This window comes from Grus americana, chromosome 2 (assembly GCF_028858705.1).
Source record: "Grus americana isolate bGruAme1 chromosome 2, bGruAme1.mat, whole genome shotgun sequence".
In the NCBI taxonomy this organism is placed as follows: Eukaryota; Metazoa; Chordata; class Aves; order Gruiformes; family Gruidae; genus Grus; species Grus americana.
In genome coordinates, this window is record NC_072853.1 from 154,458,555 (window position 1) to 154,484,069 (window position 25,515).

At 42.2% G+C, this 25,515-nt stretch overlaps 1 protein-coding gene across 1 annotated transcript; it reads left to right on the forward strand.

Annotated features, from left to right (window-relative positions):
• The first annotated feature begins 2,505 nt into the window (after window positions 1-2,505).
• GJD4 (gap junction protein delta 4) lies at window positions 2,506-7,979 on the forward strand. Its single transcript, XM_054816845.1, has 2 exons — window positions 2,506-3,212; window positions 6,384-7,979. Exons 1-2 carry the CDS (start codon window positions 3,149-3,151, stop codon window positions 7,556-7,558), a joined length of 1,239 nt encoding a protein of 412 aa, XP_054672820.1. The 5' UTR covers window positions 2,506-3,148; the 3' UTR covers window positions 7,559-7,979.
• The last annotated feature ends 17,536 nt before the right edge of the window (window positions 7,980-25,515 follow it).

Below are 25,515 nucleotides of genomic sequence, written 5' to 3' on the forward strand. Positions count from 1 at the left end.
AACACATTATAACAGCCACCTCAGCCCATAGCCCAAAGCTGGACTGATGACAGGGACCTGTAGAGCAGAGCAGGCCAGTGGACTGTGTTTGTGTCCTTCTGCAGACATGTTGGTGCTTCAAAGGCAGTTTTTGTCACTGCAGTGTCCCTGAGGGCTGTGCCCTCACATTGGCAATGTTTACGTACCCTGCCTTTCTTTGACCAAACTGCTCAAGATCACAACCAAAAGAGGCCTCTGGGTGCAATAAATTCAAGTTGGCTCGGAGGGGTCCCAGCTGACTAGACAGGCTGGATCTCTTCCCAGTCTGAACTTGGGAAGAGGACACTCCACCAAAAGGAGAAGTGTTCGATTGAAGTAAGATACGAGCTGTCTGGAAAAGCTAAAATAAAAAAGCTAAAGTTGTCTGGAAAAGCTGAAGTAGAATTTAAGCTTTCTGGTGTAAATCCAACCCTAAGTTAGGCTAAGGTCAGTCTGGAGGGTAACGTTGCTTGCTTTCTTTTTGAAGAAAATGGGCTACCCTACCTCAGCAATGCTGACGGATCAGGTGTTGTTACCTGGCTTAGTCCTGCACACAACAATTCGGGGGCTTAAATCCCTAGCTGTTATCCTTATTTCACAAATGGTAGAGGTCTTTCACAGTAACGACAAGCAAAGATATTTTAACTGGCAATATTGACAGAGACAATTTATAGTCTATTGTGTGGATGCAGCTGCTGAGCATTCATACCCTGCCACCATCTTGGCATTCCTGACTCTATTTTTGACAAAGGATGTTTAACCAGGAATACCTTCATATCTCAGCGTAATTTATATCTTGGCCATTTGCATCTTTTCTCTGTTCCCTTCCTCCAGCTTTCCCTCCTTCTCATACTTGTCCTCACACACACACATCTCTCAGAAAAAAAAAAAAAAAGTGTGTGTTGGGGGAAAATGAACCATCATCACACACCATAAATACAACTCAGTAACAGAAGAAATGGTTGTTTGGCAAATATTTTACATAAAGCAATCTGAAACCAAGAAAGACTATGAATACAGGCTGAGAGAGCTGGGGTTGTTCAGCCTGGAGAAGAGAAGGCTCTCAGGAGACCTCATAGCAGCCTGCCAGTACCCGAAGGAGCCTACAAGAAATCTGGAGAGGGACTGTTTACAAGGGCATGGAGTGACAGGACAAAGGGTAATGGATTTAAGCTGAAGGAGGGTAGATTTAGGTTAGATATTAGGAAGAAATTCTTCGCTGTGAGGTACGTGAGGCACTGGAACAGGTTGCCCAGAGAGGTTGTGGATGCCCCATCCCTGGAAGTGTTCAAGGCCAGGTTGGATGGGGCTTTGGGCAACGTGGTCTAGTTGAGAGTGTCCCTGCCCATGGCAGGGTGGTGGAACTAGACGATCCTTAAGGTCCCTTCCAACCCAAACCATTCTATGATTCTATGCAAATCCCTGTATTTACTACTGCAATTAAAAATCTCTTTAAGACTTTTTAAGTGTCATCCTTTCAAACTCCACTGTTAGGGTTTCCTTAGGACGGGGCTCACTACAGGAAGGATGCTCAGCGTGTTCTGCCAAGGCATTGCACACCCTGTGATCATGAAGCTGGGGAGAAATAGTCTTTGTACAATTACATTTCACTTTATTAAATGATTAGTTTTACCCTTTTTCCAGGTAAGTCATGTTCAGTCATAGAGCTTAGCCTAGTCATGCTCACCATAACTCACAGTATCAGCATGCAGCTCCCCGTCTGAGCCGATGCACCTTGCTCCCCAAGCAATAGTGTCGTGGGTTGAAGCACGTGAACAGGGTTGCAGTGACAAGCCTGTGCCCAGGCTGCCAGCAGCCCTGAGGTGTCAGCTTGTCACGACTTCACTTTTCTCCCTTGCCTCTATCACACACACACACACTCCTTTTTCTGCTGTTTTTCTAGTTGTTGATAAGATTTCCCGACAATAATTGTCCATATTATTTCTGTCCCTATTACAGCACAGACCAGAAAGGACAGAGTAACATATAATATCCCAAGGGAATTGGGGTAAAGTGAGGAAGGAAAAGGTGGAAATCTTTTTTTCATCCATGCTTTTTTCCTGGGGTACGGCACAACCACGCGGTGTCAAGGGCACGCTGTGCAATTGCGCCTAGCAGTCGGGGAGCGTGCACCTCCGAGGAGACAGCTCACTCCGTCGTTGCTGCAGAGGCTTGCTGGGGTTTTGGATTGCTGGGCAAGCAGCCCCAGGATCTTTCAAGTGATGTCCAGAGTACCGAGCAGTTTAGGCAGAAAGAACTGATATAAATTCAAAGTGACTTGTGGCATCTTGAAAATCGGTTTGTTTTATTTTTTTATTTAATGTTATTTATTTTATTTTATAGTTCATTTTATTTTATACTTTATTTTATTTTATAGTTTATTTTATTATGCTTCCCCTGTTTTTCATCATGCCTGCAGGGAGGCTTGGGCTGCTGGCTGGCTCAGCACACAGGAGAAAATTTGGTGCGGCTGTGATTGACAAGGCCATGATGTGCTGGGAGGCTGCATTTTAAAAATAAAATTGCTTTGGGAAATTGCAATGGGATAGCTTCCAGTGAGCTAAACTGAAAGTGCCTTTCAAGCACAGGGATGCTTGTCCTTCTGTATCCCCTTTCCTTCTATTATCCGTCTGCAATTCTCATGGGGAGACAGAGAGGTCTGTGTGATTTCCTGGTCTATGTTTTCTTCCCTCGCTCCCCTCTCCCTGTCTTTCACGGCTGAAGTATCTCAGCAATGCCAGGAGGCTGGTTTGCCCCGGGAGGGTAAGAATAGTCTACAATGACAGAGATCACTCCTGTCGTTTTTTGTCTACTTGCAGTTGTCTGGACAGAGGATCCACGGGAGAGGTAGGAGCAATTGGATCCGAGAAGCTAGAGCTTTTGCAAGACAAACCGTTAAACACTTCAGAAGATTTGTTCCAACATCCAAAACAGTCCTGTTCAAATCATAAAAATAATCCTTCATCAATACGTTGGTGTGGCTGGGTTTCTCATTTCCATCCTTGACCCTTACCAAAAATTCCTTCTTGTTTTTTTTTTTTCTTTCTTCCTTGTCTAGGTCTAATCTCCTTTGGAAATGCCAAAATTATTAGGGCATCAGGAGCTGGAAGTGGTGTGAACCTGTTCAGACATGGAGCGCTGGGACTCGCTGGGATTTCTGATTGTCACGCTCAACTATAATGTGACGATTGTAGGTAAGTACTTTTTAAAAGCTCTGTCCTTTCTTTTGCTGCTCCATACCCTGAAGCCACCCAAGTGTCCTACTGATAATCAGCTTTGATTTGTAGCTATGCCTCTGTGATCCTTACAATATTTAGATATATGAGTGGTTAATGTATTTCTTTTCTTGTTGAACAGGTTCCCACTTGCTCTCTGGCAGATATTTTCTGAACTTTATGTAAAAAATTCTGGCAGGGTTTTCAAATTTGGCTCTTTTTGGTGCCTGAGCTTCCAGTCAGCTCTAATAGCTGTAGTAATGTTGTTGCATCATGGTGAAAACACACAGAATAACACTTTATTTATATCATATAAAGTAAACAGTAGAATGTATGCAGTAGCTTTAGTGATGAATTAAAAAGTTTAAAGAAGGGAAAAAGAAAAAACTGTCTTTTACAGGAAGAAGTTTGTGGTTTATTACCACTGCGGTTAATTGCCATTGCTTCTCATTCTTTATAAACAAATTTCACATGCATTTAAAAAAAAAAACCAAACCAAAATACAGTTGCTTTTTCCTCAACTAGCAGTCGCCCGAGACCTTCTTTCTTCTTATTATTTAAATAAGACACTGTTCCTCTTTCACGGGCTACTTTGAGCAAAGTGCGAGCCAGATAAGAACGTTCCAGGGCCTTTCAAAGACCTCTCGCCCGCGGCTGCGGACACTTGCTGTAGTTTGTGCTGTGCATTGCAGGGAGTATCCAGCAAAGCCGCAGGGGTGTCGGTGACGGGGCTTGTTCTGGTACGTTTAATCAAGATTGAGTCATTAGGGAAGGTGATGCGCAGAGGTGTTATCTCTAAAATGTATGTCATACTAAACTACTTCCTAAGGAGCCATCGATTTTTCTTAAGCAGCACTCCCTATTGTACATGTTCTAATTAAAAATTGATAGTGAAAAAGCATGTAGTATTTTGAGCTTAATTAGCTAATGTGCTCCAAACACTCTGAGGTCCTCACAGGGAAAAAATGCTACCTAAGTATGAAACATCGCTTGCTAAAGATGACCGATTCTGTACAGCTGGTGTTTTCTATTGATACACACTTTGTCGAAAAGAGAGTAACAGCGCAGCCTGCCACCAAAGTGTAGGAGCTGAAAACACAGCAAGACCATCACTAAAGTTCAGGTGATTAAAGATAAAATGGAATGGCCTCCATTTATTTATGGTTAGATAATGTATTATTTTGCCAGGAGCAGCAGGTTTCTCTGATGATCTCAACAGAGCTTATATGTCCTTACCCTTTTTCCAGCTGAAGTTTTTCCTCTTCAGAGTGCAGCTTTACTGTTCTAGCCCATAATTGGTCTACTAGCCACGAATGGTTTGTACGGGGCATTCAAAGTGCCTGTTCAGTACGGTAACGGGTACCATACAGTGTTGCAGAAATACTCGAATATTTCAAATTCACACCAACTACGGGGAAACAGCTTTATGGGAAGTAGAAAGGAATGCTGTTCAAGACAATACCGGTAAATAATCATATGTTTTATAGAGGAAAATGCTTTGGGATCTGGATTTTTAGAAAGCCTTTAGAATGTGTGTTGGTGCTATTTCACAGACTGCCTTTAGAACCTTGTGTGCCAGTGAGATTTGCACTGTTAACGACTCGAGGTTTTCAGTGCATTTCTCAACCATTAACTCCACGTAACATGCTTCTCTGTGGGCGCTGAGCCTTGCTGTTTGTCTGTCTGTGGTTACAGCTGGTTTCTTAACCATTTCTTAAACACAGACTTAATCTTATCACTTTTTTCCTCTTTTTTTTTCTTTCCTTTTTGTTCCTAAGTGTGGCATTTTTTTCTCTTTTCTTGGCATGTTTTAATACTATGTGAAATTAAAAGAAGGGATTATTAAATTAAATTACTTTTTCAAAACAATATAGAGAACTAGTGACAGGACTCAAAAAAACCCTTGAGAAATTCAAGTGCCAAAGTTGACTTCAGATGTTGAATTTTTCCATATGTTCATACACAATATATTTTTAATTTTTGACAATGTAACAGTATAAATTTAGGCCTTCCTATTGTGCCCAGGAAAAGGATTTCTTTTTTTCTTTTTTTCTTTTCTTCTGTTTCTTTTTTTTTTTTTAAATAAATAACTTTGTCAGTAATACAGCAGTTTGTGTAACTTTACAAAAAGTGTCTAATAAAAACCTACCCCATCCAAAAGTCCTCCAAGAAATTGTCATGAACAATACAGTCTCATTCAAAAGATCTGATACGTAGGGTACCAATGCCTGATCTTTCACTGCTATCGGTGTAATGGAATAAGGAAAAGGCCTGATCCTTCCCACCAAAGTGGATGAAGCCAAACCCTACCTAAAGCAATCGTATGAAGAAATTCAGGGAAGAATGAAGGAAGCACTGTATGAAAGCGCCAAATTTGTAAGGCTTGACTTGGTGTTGGTATCAAGACAGAAGGGAGCTTTGGGTCTGAATGGAGGGAGAAGCTGCGCACCAACGTGAATGAAGGTTGGAAGATATGATCAAGATGGGGCAACCAAAGAAGCAGCAGAGAGGAATGACCGGGGTACACACGTGCACACACAAATATGCATTTGTAGAACATTTTGCATAAGTTTGCTAATAGCACCTGTTAACTAGCTCACCAGTAAATACCAGTTTAGACACAACAGAGAGATTTTGTTGGCTATAATAAACTTTACATACGATTTCATGGCCAAGAGCAAGAACAAATACTATGTCATTGAACAACCTTTTGTATCTGGAAGAGTTTCGTACTGTGTTAGCTGATCTGTATTATTGAAATAGGACAAAATTCAGGTGCAGATGGATGAAACCAACAGCAAGAAAGAACTATAAGTGAAATGGGATTAACTCAATTGTGAACTCTTTTTGTCAGATTTGGATGTGTTCAGAGTGTTTTCATTAGGCTGAGCTTTCAGTTGGCGTGGCTTACTGTAGGTCAAGCTCCCGCACTGTGCAGTCTAGATGAAGGTTATGGAATGTGTCAGCTGACACATTTTCACACAAGTTTTAGTCCCAGTCAAAACAAAGCCAAAGAGGAGCTTCTAAGAGGGGAGGCTGGTTACAGAGGCTATTTCTTCAAATGTCTTGTGTATAGAGAAAGCATCACTACATTATGTGCCTGCCTTTCCTTCTCAGTGCTCTGACTCTTTTTCTTACCTTCTCTTCTAGGAAAGATCTGGCTAATGTTAATAATTCTGCTGCGAATGGCAGTGGTAGTGTTAGCAGGCTATCCACTCTACCAAGATGAGCAGGAGCGCTTCGTCTGCAACACCCTGCAACCAGGATGCTCCAACGTTTGCTACGACTTGTTCTCTCCCGTGTCTCATTTTAGATTCTGGCTCATTCAGACTGTGTCTATCCTGCTACCTTATGCTGCATTCAGCATTTATGTTTTGCACAAAGTAGCTATGTACATTGTAAGAATGCACTGTTTGGTGCATGGATGCAAAGGGAATAAGGGTTTATCAAGCCCCAAAGACCTGAAGGAGCTCTGTAGAAGTGCTGTTGTCAATAGATTAGATTGTGGCGCAGACAGCCTAAGTGTCCTTAATTTTTCTGGGGCGTATACAGTTCATCTTTTTTTTAGGACACTACTTGAAGCTGCTTTTGCAGCTGTGCAATATTTTCTTTTTGGATTTTTTGTTCCTGAGCGCTTTTCCTGCTACCATTCACCTTGTACAAGCACAGTTGACTGTTACATCTCCCGGCCCACTGAGAAGTCCATCATGATGATTTTCATCTGGGGGGTCAGCAGTCTATCCTTTGTGCTTAGCCTTGCTGATCTTGTCTGTGCTCTCCGGAGAATGACAGCAAGAAACCAAAAGAACAAGCTGACGACAAACGTCCACGTAGAGAACGAGTGCATTTTAGATCTTCCCCCAGTACAGCATGGCCGCTCTTCTCCACCTCAAAATCAAGACTGTCCAGTATCAAATAGCAGCCAGACTAGTGATGGCTCCTGCTCGCTTCTCTCTGAAGATGTTGTTCTTCATCCTGAAGTGGTCTCTCAGCAAACTGCCAGCACTAACCTTAACAGCAACAGCAATAAGCCCTGTATACCAGGAGATCTTGCTAAGCAAGATAGCACTGAAGAGCCCTCGTGTGCCAGCGACCACCAAGGAACTACAGGCAGGCAAGTGAGACCCAGGCTTCAGCAAGACTTCATTAAAGATACTGCCCAGACTTTGAGACCTCAGATCAAGTCTCACCTTGGAGTTTCTTCCTCTGTAGTTCAGAGCAAGCTTTTAGGATACTACCCTTCAGCTGAGCTAAAAACCCCTGATGCACAATCAAATTATAGCAGTACTAGTTGCTTGAGGTCAAAAAAGTCAGAATGGGTATAGAGCCCTGGGTGAACACTACCCTATGACCCAGCCAGGACACACCGTTGCATCGCTGGGGAGGTTTCAGGTAGTTTCAGCTGGATCCCTCGGCTGAGGTTATGCCGCAGACACACTGCTATGCTGTGTTCCTCCATTGAAGAAGAAGCAAAATCCTCCGATAAGAGTTTGAAGGATATTACGTTAAGGAAACTGTTCTTTGGAAAATGCAACATTTTTATGGTTTTCTGAGTGTAAGTAACTTCAAAAAGCTGTGTACTGTTGCTGATGTGACTGAGCTGATTTTCCAGGAGTACGTGTGAACACTTGTTTACCCTAATTTAGTTTTATTGCAAAAGATTGAGCTTAGGAAAGACATGACTTTTAAACACAGTTGTACATTGCCTACTGTCCAAAGGTTAATTCATCTCCTCATACTAAATTGCCTAAGCCTACTCTAGGAAAAGATATTCAAACAAGAACAACAGACAGTGAATAAAATAAAAATACATGTTTTGTAACAAAGTATTAATGTGTGAAAAAAAACCCTTAAAGCTTACTGACTAAAGGCTACACCTATCCTAGTTAGCGATGCCATGGCGGTACCTTTCTCTGCCCCTGAGGTCAGCTGGCACAGTCTGCCCATGTCTGAGTTACTCATCTCCAACAGCCTCCGGAACAGGGTGGCTGCATCCAGACTAGCTGTGGGGAATGGTCCTGTGCTTGAGAATTGCTCAGGAGACAACTAGGAGGTGTGGGTCAGAAGTGTGTCAGGGAGTGCTCCAGCAGCTTGAGAGTGCAGGGGACTGAGCCCCAGTACCCGTGCCCTGGCACGACTGACCGTGCACTAGTGTAGATGTACTACTGACGTGTCTACAAGGTGTTACGTGCCTCAGTCTGAAATACACTAGGGTCTTGATTTCAGCACGTGGAATGAGTCACCTGACCTGTTTTAGGCATCTCTGAAGGTAAGATGAGTCCCTTTTTAGATACATCTATTTTCCCCCACAGTGTGATTATCTCTGACCTGGGCTTAGGGAAAATGGTTTCTACCCCAAGAGAAGGATATAGTGATAATATCTATACCAAAGTGCTCACCCGCTTTGTCTGACAGACTTCTAGTGCTAATCATTTGAAAATGTGTCTAAATTGAGTGAATCACAGAAGATGTTATTACTGGCATGCTTTTGTGCTTTTTTTCAGTGTTAATTCTGTTGCATTTACATAAGCGTGGTCCAGCACTGAAGCACAGCAGCGCGTGTGCTGGATTTTCTTTCAGCTACAAGTCAGTGGGGGTTGAAGGTTGCATATACCTGAGATCATCAGTGGGCGTGGATGTGGAGGAGCATGTACTCAGAGAAATGTGCTGGTGGTAGTGTCTTACAAAAGATTATTCAGAGGGTGGCAAGAGCTGGTATTTGTAGACGCTGCTGGGAGCTGGAGTAGCTCCCTCTCCATTTAGACCCATGCAAAGCAGAAAACAGGCACAGGTCCAGTCTTGCTCCTACTCTGCCATATAACAAATTTCTGTAATGACTTAATGGCTGGCTCCTCTGTGCAGGACATCAAGGGACGACAGCTTTCACATTGTTTTTTTTTCTCTCCTGTGGGTCCAGAAGTCTTTAACACAGTTTGACTCATAGTGTCTGTGTATCATTTCTCACATATGCATGGTAAAGACTAGCACTTAATTATCCCTCATCTTCTGCATCCCCTCAAAAATTAGGTAGCTTAATAGATGGACAGAAGTGCTCTTTGGGTCGGGAGGCAGAATATTTATTATAACTGCCTTTGGAATCCTGAGGTATGCTACAGAGGTTTTTAATTACTACCTTCTAAGTAAAGTTTTCCTCTCTATTAGCTGTGTTTGTTTCTTTCATCATGCATGCCTGTTGTATGATTTGTCATTTCCAGGGTAGGAGCAGCATTAATTATTAAATTTATCATAGGCAGAAAAACATTAAATATTTAAACTTCTCATCCTCCAAAGCCTCTTTAACAGGGTCTGTGCTGATTACACATACCATGACAAAACATTGCAACAATGAAACCTTTTATGATTCATTGCATCTTCTCAGCTGCGAGAAGGAATGCAAGGAACAAATGTGGATTCAGTCTATCGTGTACATCCCTCAGCGTGAGATATAAATAGGGTAGGATAAATAATAAATGCATTGTGGCTGGACACAGTTTGCTTTTTTGTGTCTCTAGCTAGATGTCTTTTAATGTCTAAGGAGTCTCATTTCAAATCCTGATTGTGTCTGAAATGGAAAATGAAATTAGTGAACTTCTTCCTTACTCTGTTTGCAGTTTCTTGTTGTGAGATTGTGGCCTTTGGTGGGTGTCACTCAGCTGCAGTCCTGGCTGCTTTTGAGACTTGTGCACCCTTTGACTCCTAATTGAGGGTCAGTGTAATAAGCACTTAGTGCGTTTGCAAAAACTGCATACGAAAAGAGCAGGATTTGTATGGGCTTTTCACTGGGCAGTGAATAGAAGCTTCTGACATCAACAACCTGCTCCTAAGGGAAGGTCTCTGAGTCTCTTCTAACAACTATTTCCAAATGACATTTATTAATTACAAAGGCATGGTTTCACAAACCGGGGGGATCTACTAGGAAGGGAAGACCAACTATTTTGAGTTTCCACGGAAATGAGAAGAGATCGTTGGCAGGGGCATCTGCAACAGGGAGGAGGAAACGGGAAAGAAGATCCGTTTGAAAGAGCAAAGAGGATCACCTCTAATTTCTCCTTATGTTCAGTATCACTGAATGTTAAGGTACTGTGAAGATGTCTAGATGTCCTAGAGAGAGTGAGTAAAAGCAGTAATAGATGTGAGACAGTGAAACAACAGGATTTTCTGCTGTTTAAGCAATGATTCGGTCTTTTAAATTTGTGAATTGGTTTTGTAAGTCCTTCCAGAACATATTTCATGCTCAGAAAAAATGTTACAAAAAATGCTTGTTATGTTTGCCAGCGTGTCTTTAAATCTTTTCTTAACCCATCTACTTCAGAAAAGCATTTCTGAAGATGCGTTGAAAACACAACACTCTTAATCCTGCCCTCAGGAAGCTTTTTTGCAGTCAGACAAGGCTGCCATAGCTGCAGCGCAGGTACCACTTGCACCCTGACGTGGGTTTATGGAACAACACATAAGCTACATATATTGCTCATCCAGTCTTGTGTGGTACTGAACACGAGACTATACAGAAAGGAATTGAGCTCCCTTGGAAATAAGAGCTGGAACTGATCAGGAAATCTGTGATAAAATAGTTTTCATATGGGAAATACAATTTTTATTGGAAAATTATAAAATGCCTAAAAAAATTGTTGTTTTCTTAGTATCTTCAACTGCATCATGGCACTTTTACTAAATAAGTAGGCTTCTGGAGACCTGGAATTTCCATGTTTTCCATGCAGCAAAATCAAGTATCACTGGGAGTTTCTGCAGTATCAGCATGATTTAAAGAAAAAAAAAATCAAGTTTTTTACCTGTAAATAAGGGGTTTTTTTCTCAATAAAATTTTTCCTTTTGTTTTGTTTTAGTTTGGAATATGTTTTTTAATACCAAAATAGAAGCCAAACCCCAGGTTTCAATCAGTTGTAATCACTGTCTCCTCTTTCCTCACACTCTAGGTTGGGTCACTTTGATTTACTCTCATCAGCATAATGGAAAGCTGTGACTCTCTCTTCTCTTGTGAAATACACTGTAGACAGGTGTCTAGGGAATGCATAATTTCCCATTAGCAGCAGTTGTTCTCCACGTATCTCTCAGTTCAGACCAGAATAAGTATTAAATCTGAAGTTAACAATGTAGAGAGATCCTTAGTGTATTCTTTCAAGTTATTAAAATTATCTGCCCTTACGTGATACATCATTATTGCAGTGATTATCTTTCTAGCAGGGATCGTTGAAGAGGATATTAATTGCACATTATTTTATTTATATGTCATGATTACAATAGAGAACAGATAAATTATTGCTGCTTGTAGTATTTTAGGATAATAAAGAAATGCATCTCCAAAAATAGGAGAGCAGTTGAAAAGGCTGTTCTTTAACTTCTGTCTTTTGTACTACTTTTAATAGCCTGATGTTCAACTGATAGAGAAGTAATTTTACAATGTAATGCTCTTACAGTGTAATTGAGTTGCTAAAATGTTCTGCAAATTAGATGCTCTCTGTTCAAAGTCATAGCATGAACTCTTGGCCTGTGATGCACAGCAATGCCAATGCTGGAAAATGAGTTCAGCAAGGCAGAAATCTGATCAGAAAGTGTGAACTGTATCTCTACAATGAGAATTATCCAGCATCCACATAGCTAAATTACAGTGACGATCTACTTCACCAACTTTTGCCTTCCCCCACTTCCTCTTCTTTTTTCTTCCGTTCGGGTTTGACAGGCAGGATGTCCCAGGCCATCCCCACAGCTATGATGTAATTACTGGAGCACACATACACTCCTAAGTCCAGAGACTCTTTTCTGATCCATGCCACTCACAAGAGGGAAATTCCAGAAGATAGAGAGCTGTTGCTAATACAGGTTCTGCAGCTGGCGCTTTGAGTAGTGGATTAGCTTTGAACAGCTTTCACTGGGGAGCAATTTACTGAGTGAAGATGACTGCAGATTCTGAGCTTTGCTTTAGAAACTGTGGTTTATATAAGGTGCCCTCAAGAAAAGATGGAGGACTCAGGGTCAGGAATCAGAAGTAAGTCCTTTCACTTCTGGCTTTCCTATGTGTGTAGCATTTATTTTGCCTGTGAGACTTTAGGAACCACCACACCAGAGTGCGTTTGGGGATTTTCTGTTGCTGTTACTTCAGGCAAAGAAATAATAATAATGGAAAGAAACAGAAGATTTTGACCTAGCGGAATGAATTTTTGCATTTTCCTCTGTGATTTCCTGCCTTTTCCTAGTACTGAAGGTAGGCAATATTTTTTTTTTTTTAAGAAAGAACAGGATAAGATGCTTTTAGAGCCCCACTAGGCTTGTTAAGCAATGCCTGCCTTGTCCTGATAAATTAGACACCGACTCCTTCTGCTCATTTCGCTAGAAATCAGTGCAAGTTATTCTTACATCTGACAGACCATAGGCAGTGTGATTAGCTCCTTGTTTCTGGTACCTGCGTTTTCCTGATGCTCTGTGCTGTCCTTGAAGGGCTAGAGAAAATATTCAAAGGTAGGCAGATGGACAAATGTAATACTTTGGCTAACAAATCCCAGCTTTTCTTCTCCTTCAGCAAGGCTCTTTCTAAAGCATTTTACTGAAACATACACATGGAATATCTGTAACGGTTTACCAAATGTGATGCACTGATAGACACCTCTTTGTACAGGTTCACCAGAGATTTTCACAGATGTCTTGGTGTACAGCCTGGAAAGGATCCTGATCTTTGAATGACTGGGAAAACCCATGGAATTTCCCTCACAGTTCCACTCCTGTCTCCCACCAGTCACTTAGAATTGATCCCACGGAGCACAAACCCATATGAAATTCAAAAGATGACCCTAGTTAAGGAATGGTCTAAACACAGATTTTTATTTGTAGTGAAGCTAGACAGAGGTGGTAACAATTAGCCACCTTATGGCCTAGAGTTATGTGAAATACACAGCTACTCCAATTTAGAAGAAATACATCTCAATTTTCAGAGTCTATTGCAATAAAGACCATGCAAATGTGCAGATAAATATGAAATAATTTCTCCAAATTACCTGTGTCTGAGAGACATATTTAATGACTTCTGGAAAGAAATATTGACAATCCTTAGCACAACAGTCTCATGTTTTCTATTTAGTTAGCTCTTTGTACTTCAGCAAAAATCCTTAAAATTATACCAGTGTGGTTTAAACTTGGCAGCTGACATTTCATTCTTCCTCAGGACAGTACTTCTCTCACAAAAAAAAATGAGTTGATAAAAACATCCAAGAAGTTTTTTTATTCTTTTATGAGATTCCTAAAATATTCCTAAAAGACTCAGTTCTAGAACCAGTTTGGCTCAGCACAATTTACTTGTGGAGAAGTTTTGCTGGTATAGCCCAAAGTTCCTATAAATTAAAGATAAAGGTCTGGGTTCAGCAAAATATGTAGGCTGTTCACTTCTGTTGAAATGCCCGTTGATACCAGCGAGTAATATTGTTGTAGCTGGACCTGGGGGTCCAGCCCACTAGAAGCTGGGCACAGCTCAGTTTAAATATTGTCCTGCACTGCTTCTGATGCCAAATTCTATATGAATTTTGCCCTGGTTTTGGAGCATATACACAGTCATCATAAGAACAGTTCAGTTGGGGCACCAAAAGACAAATGTCAGGACTTGCCAGTCCCTACAGAGCTGCCTGCTGCGTCCCTGCAGTCAGCCTGCAGGCCCCTGTCAGTACAGTCCCAACACCTTAAACATGGAGTACTACTTCTGTCGATTCACAAGAAATTGGTAGAGTAGTTGAATCCTATGCTATAGGGTTACATTGAAAAACTGTTGCAAAGTGAAGGCCACCTTGCAGAACAACCCTTTAGTAGATACATAATACAATTGTATACACACTTCCGCATATGCAAAGTTAACTATAGATATATTTATTTGGACTGGAGAATCAGCAAGATCTTCCTTGAAACTGGACTGTATAAAGAATATCATGACTGTCCCTCAGTCAGCACCCAACAGAACACCTCACCTGCCATCTCAGTGAGGACTGAGTCTTCCCAGCTATTTAGCACACCACCATGCAAGGTGCATGTAAGTGCAGGAACTGGCTTGTAAAAAGAAAGTCCTAGTGAGTGCCAGCTTCTTCCAGTTTTGCCTGTTTCTTTCTGTTTTGTCTGCCTCAGTACCAGGTGGGGTCTGTAGTTTTCCAGTACACCGGCTGCACCCCACACGGGACTGCCCCAGCTACCAGTACACATCTCAAAAAGCAACAAGGTACAGCCTCCACCACCCACCCTGGAGTACCACTTCCACCATTTCCAGGATCTTTGGCAAAGTCTGTTTCCAAAAATGAGGCAGAACTTGTTTACCAGACCGCCTGCGTTGCTGTACTAGTTGTGTCCGACTGTGTCTGCCTTTACTCCCCCGCCTACCAGCAGAAGCTAGCCAGTGCCACGCAGTTACTGAAGAGGCAGGATCATGCTATGAAAGATGACCCAGGGATAGGGAAAATGCGGTGATAAACATGGTCTGTAGCTGCATAGGGAGCATTCCCTCTTGCTGTCTTTCCCCTCTTTGCCTGCCTTGACCCCTTTCTCCCGCATTGCGCAGGGAGACGAGGTGAGCGTCCTTGAGACAAGCAATGGAAGATGCATCTACTTCCCGGCTCTTCCAGCCCCCTCTGGCTCAGTCACCGGCCAGCCCGCCTGTACCTTGGCCTAGCCCCTGTATGCCCCAACCCATGGCAAGTCCATTTTCCAGAAGGGATTTCAGCCCCTTGCTGCAGTGTGGCCATGCCAGCAGCTCTTACGCTGGCCATGTTTTCAGTCCGCCCAGAGCTGCCTTAGTGCCCTTTTGCATTCACCAGAGCCCAGGTGGTGATTTTGGGGAAGGTGGCTCCCATTTGTACCTTGGTACCTGGTAATTTGAAGTGACTGCAGCCAGGAGAGGTGGCGGTGGTGATGAAATGTAGTGTGGGTCACAGGAAACTGTGGGGAAAAGCTGCTCTGCTTGCAGCCGTAGGCCTGCTGCAGATCTGGGGTGACTAAATTTGGCTTAATTGGCCAGGCCGATCTGAGAGAAAAACCTTTGCAAAAGCTGCTTTAGACAGTCGATACAAACTCAACCATAGGCCAAGAAGCTTTACTGGCAGAAAACCTTACCGGAGACAGGCCTGCAAACAGGCGCATGTTTTTGAAAGCTCTTTTTTACAGTTTTTTCCCATTAGAAGGAGTTTGCTTTGCTGTTAGGTCTGTGTCAGTGCGCGAGTGCTTAGGCAGGCAGCTGCCAATCTTGCTTTGGAGACTGATCTTAAAGAACAGAGGGAGCTTTGTCCTTCTTTTGAAGATTTGTGTATTTTTTAGATCCAAACACATGGTGGTGTTAGTCTGAAGAGGTCTGCAGCTGGGAAGACTTTTCATTACTTTGACTATTTTTCTTTAAAAAAAAATAATTGTGGCTCTCTGCCAGGTGCCAAGTTCCTTAAACCCTAGTGCACACCAGGAGACAGAGCCCCATCTGTCAAACGCCTACTGACGGCCATGAGGGATGGAGAACTTGTGGGTGTTGTTCATAAAGTGAGTGCTTCCTCTTGGCCGATAGTCCTGTGTGAGTAAGGACGGGAAGCTTTGCAGCCCACGGATCTGGTGGGCATCCAAGTCTGGTCCCTGGCCCAGGCTGCACCCCCGTTGCCTTCCTTCTCCCCGCTGCGGTGAGATGTTGGTGAGCTGGGCTGGGCTCAAGCAGGGCTTTTAGGGAGGGTAGGGGGCTGCATCCACACTAAGTGCCAGGGCTAGGGCAGCTCTCAGGCAATGTCTGAAAACGCCACACTCGGGTATAGGACCTCCATTCCTCATAGTTCTTTGCTCTTTATAAGCACTTAGTTAGCTCAGTTAATAAAGATTGTGAGTGTTTCAGGGAACGTTAGGTTGAATCATGTTGCTATTTTATTTGAACATATTTGCTGCTCTCTAGAGGAGCTGATGGAACTTGCATGGTTTGAGGACACATGATTATGCACTTTAAGCCATCCTAAAGTCTGGATAAATGAAGAAAACTGAAGAAATGAAGCAAACCAAAGTAAACAATAGCCTCTCTAAAATGTTGCCAGGAAATGAAGCAGCAGCAAAATAAATTTTAAAGTATAAAGTAAAGAATAGAGAAGTTAATATACTGCAAAGAGGTAGAAGAAAGCACATAGGTATCATTACAGGTGAGAGGATTGCCAAAAGAGGTGATACTAAAATAACACCTTGTCCATACATTATGATTATACTGAATAAATTATGATTATACAAATCAAAAGCCTTGTCAAGAGTAACCCCTCCCAAATCCCTAGAAGACAATGCGCATAGTGCTTTTAAGGAGGTCAAAGAAGCCAGACCAGTGGCTAAGAAACAACCTCTATGTTGAACAATCAAAACTATAAATTGTACCAGCTTGCACAAAGACATGATAGAGCCCAGCTAAAACTGTAAAACTTGAGGAAGCAGCAATTAAAGAAATCTGAAATACTGAAATCTTGCAATAGGGATGTGACTGACACTAAAAAGAATCACTGGACTCTCTTGGCAGGGTTCAGCTCAAGATGAAGTCACCTCCATTTTGTCACATATCTGTGAGGTAGGTGTCCAAACTCCCGCTACCCTCCAGAGAGATCTGGTCAAATCCAGATCTGAGCTCAAATCAGTGGCCCACGAAAGGCATCCTATGTTATTAGAGTTGCCAGAGGATAACTGAGATATTCACCTGAGGCTTTCAGACATGACGGAAAATTATAGGAGATCCATGATCATTTGGAGAGGCAGGTAGAAACTGGATAGGAGTCTCCAGGACCACTTGGAGCCTATGTCTGGGCAGTTGAATGAAGGGTCATGAGTTTACTTTAGAGGGAATTGACTCACCTGCCAGGACCCCCTGACGACGTTATAACACTCTACTGACTGCAACAGGAGTTTATGTAATAGCTTACATTTAAAACCCCCCATATTTAGATACCTACCTGCATTTAGATGTCTCAGCCTTGAGCTGAACCTCAGCCTTCATCTAAACATGACACTTGCAAGGAGGGAAAAAAAAGAAAATATTAAAGTATGAAAATACTGAGAAATATTTAAGCAATGATCACAGCTGGAGAAGTACTACTGTAGAGGATGTTACCTATCACCAAATGTGATATTGTTTTTGCTCAACAAAAGAGAAAGCAAAGTCAGGAGAATACTATTGCTATTGACCTGGAATATCATAGGTTGGCAAACAATTTAATTTAGGAAAAGAGCAGGAAAACCAAAACCACAGTGGTCATACCTTTCATAGATTTCAAAAAGTCATCTTGCAATTCACCACTGCAACACTCCAAAATCATCTAAAATGCTGAAAGAATATCAGACACTAAAATCTAACTTTCACAAGTACAGCCCATATGGCCACAGCTGTAGACTGAGCTCTTTTAATTCTCATGTGTATTGTTGCTAATGACTTACTTGAGAGAAGTGCATAAAAAGAAGCGTGATAGTTCCACAGGAACATGCTAGGAGATGTAAAGACAGAGCTAGACCAATGCTTCAAAGGAAACTAAAAGATTGTCCAGTGTTGACAGAGATATATGATCTCTTAATATCAGAAAACACAGCATATCGGAATCTGCCATTGCAGCTGTTGCTTCCAATGACAAGCAAGGTAGACACACTGCATTTTAGGAGACGTTAAATAAAAGTTTGTTCTGCCTAGTGTGTATGATGACTGACTGGAAGTGAAAACCAGCAGGATTTTCTTAAAAGCAATTCTCTTACTTTTCTCAGAGGTACAATATAATATCACTTATTGTAAAATAACATATCCCTTTTCTTCCAAGACACTGCCATTATCTATATAATACCTTCCATTCAAAATCTTCCATAATTTAGTTGGGATGAAACCAGCAGAGGGTCTATGAAAGTTGCTCTATGAACTTTATTCACTTTCAACTACCACAGATTTTTTTTCACTGCTGGCTTTTGGACCTTACAGAAAATTTTACCCTGAATAATTCTACCCAGAATAATTCTCCATTACCTTCTTTTAAGACATGCAGAAATATACAATTTATTTTTTTCTTTTTTATTCTCATCTATCTTATTTTCCCAAAAGGAGTTATGTTTGAAAGTAGCATGCAAACCCATGAGTTAAACCCTAATTCAGAAAAGCACTTTTGTTCAGGAAAACATTTACGCATACGCTTACTTTAAGCATCTTATAAAATCTCACTGAAATCAATAGGACTTTGGCATGCACTTAAATACTCCTTACCACCCTCCATGCTTATGATCCACTTCTATTCAGAAAGCAATCAAGTACAAGTTTCTGAATCAGGATCTAAAGGTATTCTGTGAAAACCATTTCTATTCCAAGCTCTACTAATAAATTAGGTTTTTTGTGATTTTGCTTTTTTTTTCATTAAGAATGTATAACGTGAATGTGCTTTGCTTCATTTTAAGCTGCAAAGGCCCATTTTATATACTGCTTGTTAAATCAGATTCTAATGATTCTTTCCCTCATGCAAATCTTTCCTCTCATTCATGGATTGTATTTAAATTCTGCTCAGCTTGCATTCATGATGCCTTGTCAGTGATTTGCATTGCTCTGATGCGTTTGCCCTGGTTGCACCCCTCACTCACTTTGGCTTGAGAACATAGAAGCCATAAATAACTCTTTAGCTGCTAAAAACAACACACACAATTCTTGTACACTAATGAGCTAGAGGATGGCAGCAATGAAGCTCCTTGTGGGTCTCTCTGGTTTCCCGATCTGACTATTCCTAACGCCTCGCTCCATACCCTGGAAAACTGTTTTTTCAAATTGTTATAGGCAAAACATTGTTCCCCTAGAGTTTTGCAAAAAAAAAGAAAAGTAACTTCAGCTTAAAAATCACAATGGTAAATGTATTTTCTGCCCAGCAGGTTTTGGGAAAGAAAGTAAGGCAGCTCCCTGCCGAGTGGCTGGTCTCTCTGCGGCGCTGGGAGGCTGCAGCTCCAGATGGCAGCAATGTACAGAACACGCGCTGCCCCAAAGCTGCAGGTTCTGTAGCTGGATGGGAAACAGTTCCCCTTCCCTTCCAAATAGTCAGATTTCATTTTATTCCCACTCTACATTTGGATAGAAAACCAAAGCCGGTCATTTGTTTCATAAGCCAGATTGCGACGTTTTCTGATTTACATTGAAAGAGACCATTTCGATTTCAGCCCCTGAGAAACGATGAGGGTCTCATGTCTAACATACATTTTGAATCAAGTCAGTTCGTAGCATGAAAACTATTCTTTCTAATTTCAGAAGATGTGAAAATGGGGCATTCTGGTCTTAGGTTTATTTTCTGGAAAAAATGAAGTAAAAAAAATAATTGAGACTAATGTTTCTTTGTGAAAAATGTTACGTATAATTTAGCAATAACAAATGCTTGGAGGAAAGAACATCTAGCTAATGCATTTAAAACATACATGAAAGCATCTAACAAGTCGTACATAAGGCAAAAATGATTGGAAAAGAACCATATGTTTTCTGCAGCATATTAAAAAATCAGATAGTATCCAAGAGAGATAGTCCAGCTTTCTCCTTTATAATATATTGGGTGGGTACAGTAACTCGCCCACATCTTTCTGACTAAATTTGTATTTTCTTGGAAAGCTGTTTTAAAAAAAAAGGACATCATAGTTCTAGATTTTTCTCTGCTGGTTGCAGTGACAGTCACCTCTGCCCAGAGAGTCACAGCAAAAGGTACGTACGAGGTCAACACGCAGCGGGCGGGTCCCCCGGGGTGCACTGCCCCCCCCGCCCAGCACGCACAGGGGTGGTGAAGGGGGCATCGCCCACGCCACGGCCGCCGTCACACACCAGAAAGAGGAGAAGTCGAGAAAAAAGGTTGCAAACGTTAGCTGCGGAGCCCTCCGAGAGCGGGGAGCGGTGGAAGGGCCTCGGCGTGAAATTCCCGGTCTCTCCCAGCTGAGGGCACTGCTGGATGGCGAGCAGAGCGGTGCCCCCCCGCTCCCCCCCCCCCCCCCCCCAGCCCCCCGGGTCCCGATCCCGGTGCCCGCCGCTCCCCCGGTCCTGCCGCCGCCCCACCGAGGCTGCTGCCGCACGCCGGGTCCTGCCGGAGTTCCTCCGTTTGACGGGATTTCTTGCCCGATGCGACTCCACGCCCGTTGTAAACACTCTTTTCCACGCCTGCCTTAGAGAATGGGAAGAGTGAGCCGTTTTTCCCTAGTCTTTTAAAAGATGATTTTCCGTTAGCCCTTCAGCATACATCACCCAGATTTGGGTTGGTAAGCCTAACGTGATGGCCCCACGCTGGTCTGCTGCTTTTCATCCAACTCCCTCAAATCTCTTTGTGTCTTCCTGATGAAGGGGATCACATCTCTCACCCAGGCCCCATGGAAGGGCTAGGGTACTTCCTAAGTTGTAAAGGCAGTGGTGGGACTGGTGTTTGAGAGTGCCAGCTTTATTGAAAAGCAGTGATAGATTTGGTGCTGTGCCTGGGAAACTGCGTACACTCCGGGTGTACAGGGCATGGCCATTTGGGGTAGGAAAATGGTGGAGAAGGCATAGATGAAAGTAGTTGAGGGGAAACTGGTGGGGACGGCAGAGATGCAAGGATGTCCTTCTAAAATGGAGCATTATTGAAAACACAGAAGAGTCAGGAAATCTGGGTTCTTCCTCTAGACTTGCACTTCAGTTTTGTTAGCCTGGGCATTACTGCAATTTTTGTCTCCCAAGAAGAAATTTGATTACTAATTCACTAGTGAATGTAAAGTGTTTTGAGATCATAGATAAGAGACTTGTAGGAGTGAAAAAGTATTATCTCAGCCTTCAAAAAGCTTGGTTCAGCATTTGACCTTAGGTACTAGCTTCTGAAGTGATTTGACTATCCTTAGTCACCTCAGATTATGGCTCCACATTTTAATACCAGACACTAGTTATTTCCATACCACCATAGCATTTATGATGAGTGATCCTTTCTGCTGAACTAGTGAAACTCATATACCTGATTACAGTAATGATGGGCATTTATAAAAGCTAAAATAAATAGAGCTGTCTGAACATTGCTAATTGAGTTCTCTTAAAGGCTGCCTAGAACTCATCATGACCAGATGCAGGGAGTTTGCCCAGTTTAACATTTCTTCCTTGGACCATCATTCGTATATTACTTTTTTTATTCATGTTAGGCTCATCCTGCTGCTTTCAGGGTGGCCTTTGTTGCCTAGCCTCTTTAATTCCAGGAAGAGGTGTGCTACCTTTTCTATATCATCCAGTGTTGGAATGCAGGGCAAAAAGAGAGGGAACATGGCCAGGATGGGCAACAGAGAGAGATTGTTCCTCACTTACTTCCCTGTTGGGCCAGAAGCTGGGTAGGCCACGGTGGTGGGGAGCGGAAGAAGTGTGTGCCTAGAGAAACACAGGCGACTGGAAACAGGGTGCAGGAGCAGGGCATGCTACAGGCAGGTTGTAACAAGCACTTTGGAATCTGGTTGTGATTCTACAAGCTGGTTTGACTGGCCCATACCGAGCTTTCCGCCAGTGTGATCTTGATTGTAGGTGAGCTTTCACTCTAGGAGCATCTTTTGTCTTTTTTCAACATTCATTATCATCAGTTTGCTTTTTCCCCACATTAGGCAGCCGGTCTATCCCATATAAAATTCCATGTCTTTATTGGTTAAGAAGGTTTACTTACTGGGCAGGCTAGGTTTGGCTTTTGCACTGCATGTAGTGCTTGTGAAAGAAGTATGTGGAGCTCAGTCACTGGGATCAAACAGTAGTATCTTACTCATATGGAAGTTTTTATACTTCACAGTGGACCTGGGTTTCTCCCAAGGACTTTGGTATTTCTTTCTCAGCTACTGATTCCTTTTTAAATTTGGGCATTCTGCTTTGGCTCCCAGTACTTGTCTCCACTTGTGAAAAAGTGATGTTGATTTTTCCTACAAGCCATCTTTAGGTGTCTAGCGAGGTAGGTGTCTGCCCGAGTGAATCTGGAGAGAGCCTGGGCTCTTAAGCTGGGGTGAAGCACGCTGTGGGTAGTGTGTGCACAGAGGCGCCTCTGCCTCCAGCTTTCCTACCCCACCTGGGAGACCTCTGAGCACATTTAAAGAACTCTTTAATGGGTGAGAACCCCAATACTTTGATTTTAAAATACTGTTTAAGAAAGAAGGAAAAAAGACTCCTTGTGTGCCAGTGTTAGCCTTCCTAGCCTTCCCAGAAAGCCTGGCCACATCCATATTATTTCAATAGGTAAGAATTCCCAATTCCTCCCTGTCTGAAGTACCTTCCCTTCCATGACTGATTATCAAAGCTCCAGGGAAGCTTCCCCTGCATAGGGAAAACTTTGGAGCAGTTTCAGGACACTTCCATATAGCTCCCAGGGAGTCAGCAGCAGGGGAGGTGTGATATCCCTCCTGAGGCTCTGCAGCACACCTGCACTGCTCTGCCTCTTTTTTAAAAGGCCCATCAGCAGCTGGGCCAGCTCCTTTGGAGGCTCCAGAATTATTCAGTCATTACAGCAGGAGGAGAATAATCCATAGGACTTCCTTTTGAAGCAGGACCACATAAAGCAGGGGAGGGGTCCTGGAAAGAAAAGGAACACTCTAAAGGTATGTTGCTTACTAGAGAAGGAAAAAAAGCAAAAATCCTAAGCCGTGTTTCTCTGCTAGCTTAGTCACTCTCCTGAACAGAGCAGTTAGTTAGACCTTCCTGTGAGTTGGAGGAGGCTCTTAGAGATGCCATCTATCCAGCTCTCCAAATGCTGCTGTGCAAGTTGTGCGATGCAGCCCCATCAGTGATAATAAAGCTTTCCCGTAGCTCTGATGAGCTGATGTGGGTGCTGCCCCTGCCCACGGGTGAGCCTACACCAGCAGGGATGCCAAAGGCATTGCTGCTCTGCAGGCAAGGGCTTGGGCCACAGGTCTGCTGGGACTATTTTTAGTAGCTCCCTGGCAAATTTAGGGAGAAGGCAGTTTATCATCAGACCTTGAAAGGTTACGTGTAGCCGCTACCACCTCACCAATATATTTTGGATCTGCAAGCAAATTTATCTTTAAAGTCTGATAAAGGGTATCATAATAATGTGAAGTTCTGTGTACCTGTGGATTTTTATTTCTTGTGCACCGAAATACCTTGCTGGGTTTTTTTCCTGATTATTTTTTCCCTAGACACAAATTTTATGTTGATTCACAAAATTCTGCACTTGTAAATTAACTTCTCTAGCATCATTTCCCCAGGTTTGTGTTTCTAGCAATTTGACTTTTGTCTTTTTTTTTTTTTTGTTTAACCTTTGCATTATTACTCATTTTCAAATGCCAAAGCAGGCACCTTGTTAACCTAACTAGTTCCAAGACTGCTTTCCTAAGTCTACCTGCAGCACCTCTTAGCTCATTCCAGGGTGGGTTAAGCCACAGAGCTATTTCCTATCTTGTCCTAGAAATGCTTTTATCTCAGCACTAGGAACCTGTACCAGCAGTCTTAGCGAGACCTATCTAACTAAATTCTCACAGAATAGTTGTGGCTGTACCTCCCCTCAGTCTTCCTTGCAAGAACCCACTGGAAAGCAGCACAGATTTTTATCTGAAGAAGTGATTGTGCTTCCATATACGAGGCTTCCCTGGCAGGGAGATGACCTCTACCTTAGCCCCACTGACAGCAGGAAAAATTGCCACCTTGATTTAAATTTCTCAACAACTGTTAAAAAATGTTTCCGGCAATACAGGAAAACACTTGGACCTTTTCAACTCACAGGTTTGTCAATATTCTGATCCTGGTCACTTGGTGTATAAATAGGCATAAATCCCAATGGACTTCTCTTTGCATTTGAGAAGTTAAAATTATTTTTTCCCTCCAAGGAGACTGGCATTTTAAATTCCTCCTTTTCATGGTCCCGGTAACTTTGTAGAAGTGGAGGAGTCTATTAAGTTACAGGATCTTTGAAAGGGACACCAATAATCAAGTCAGTGCTCAATGGAACAAGGTTTTTCCCACAAATCATGATTGATATCTGTGTCATTAGCAGGGTAGCTGCCCATCTCTTATCATGACTGACAGGTTAATAAGGGACCTGGGGCTATCTTTTCACTGCTAGAACACAACCTAACCAATTGCTTTTAAATGATTGCTAATTTGACAGAATATAAGCAGAATGCATAAATATATCTGGAATAATGTCTAATGCAGCTTTTACTCCTGGTATTCTGAGCCATCCCATTTTAGAAAACAGATTTGAATGTAGTTACTAGATCTTTTTTTTTTTCTTAGACACTCAGTTTTTTTAAAGAAAATCTTGTAGTTGTTCTTTGGTTCAATTAGGAGCAAAAGAGAAGGGAGTTTTGTAATGCAATTGTCCTGTAAAGGAAAATGTTTTAAATTGGGGAGATTATGTGAGCAGACCACCTGTAGGGCATTCATAGCTCGTTTCTATAATGCTCCAAGCCATGCCTTGCTGCCTGCAGTCTGGCTAACAATGCAGGGAAAAGCTGTTTAAAAGGCTGTTCTCCCTTTTCCCTCTGGTGTTCACTAACTGTTACAAGTCTTCCTCTTAAAATAAAAAAAAAAAAAGTCCCACGTCCCTTTAATTGAAGAACTTTAAGGCTCCATGGTGGCCAATTGGTCTGCAACAAGAGGAACCAGGCAGCAGGGAAAGAAACTTCAGACTATACATCACATTTGGTGAAGAGAAAAGATCAAAGTTTTCCCAAACTCAAAAGAAACCAAGTTCCCTACAGATTAACCCTATTCATTTAGCTCCTCTTAAAGGAATGATGTTCTGAGCCACTGGGCAGACAGGTAAAAAGTTCAACAATTGCCAAAGCATTCTTCTGTTAATTCAACAGCCTTCTGCTCAAATAAATTAGCTTAGTCCTGACAGAAGAACAATACCTTTTCTCTTGAAAAAGGACCATATTTGATATACAAAAGTTAAGTATGAAAGGTTAAGATGTTAGTTTAATCTGTTAAGAAGAGATTGATCTAACAAATCTCAACTTGCTGTTCCACCACAGTACATGATCTATGAATTTAAAACATTAACCTTTTACACTTCAGCATGCATCTCTGGAAAGCTAGGTGCTTACAGAAGTGTAGACAACAGATATGAGAGGTGTGTGTGCACATTCCTAAAATAACACCCATTTTAAAAGGATCCTTAACATGCCATGTGAGATGACTCTTTTGTAAAGGCTCAGTTTAAAGACACTGTCATCTTTCAAAAAGCAGGAATATGGTAAGGCACGTCCCAGTTTTGGCAAATACTTTTTCAGAACAACTTGTTGAATGACTTGTTTTCTTTTTGTCTAAGTGTCTCACTGCTTTAATAGAGGCAGCCATCTAGTATACAGT

Bases quoted from the DNA above. Each gene is read 5' to 3' on its own strand.
- GJD4 (XM_054816845.1), top strand. From the start codon at position 3,149: ATGGAGCGCTGGGACTCGCTGGGATTTCTGATTGTCACGCTCAACTAT. The intron at 3,213-6,383 runs GTAAGTACTTTT...CTTCTCTTCTAG, and splicing joins CTATAATGTGACGATTGTAG to GAAAGATCTGGCTAATGTTA.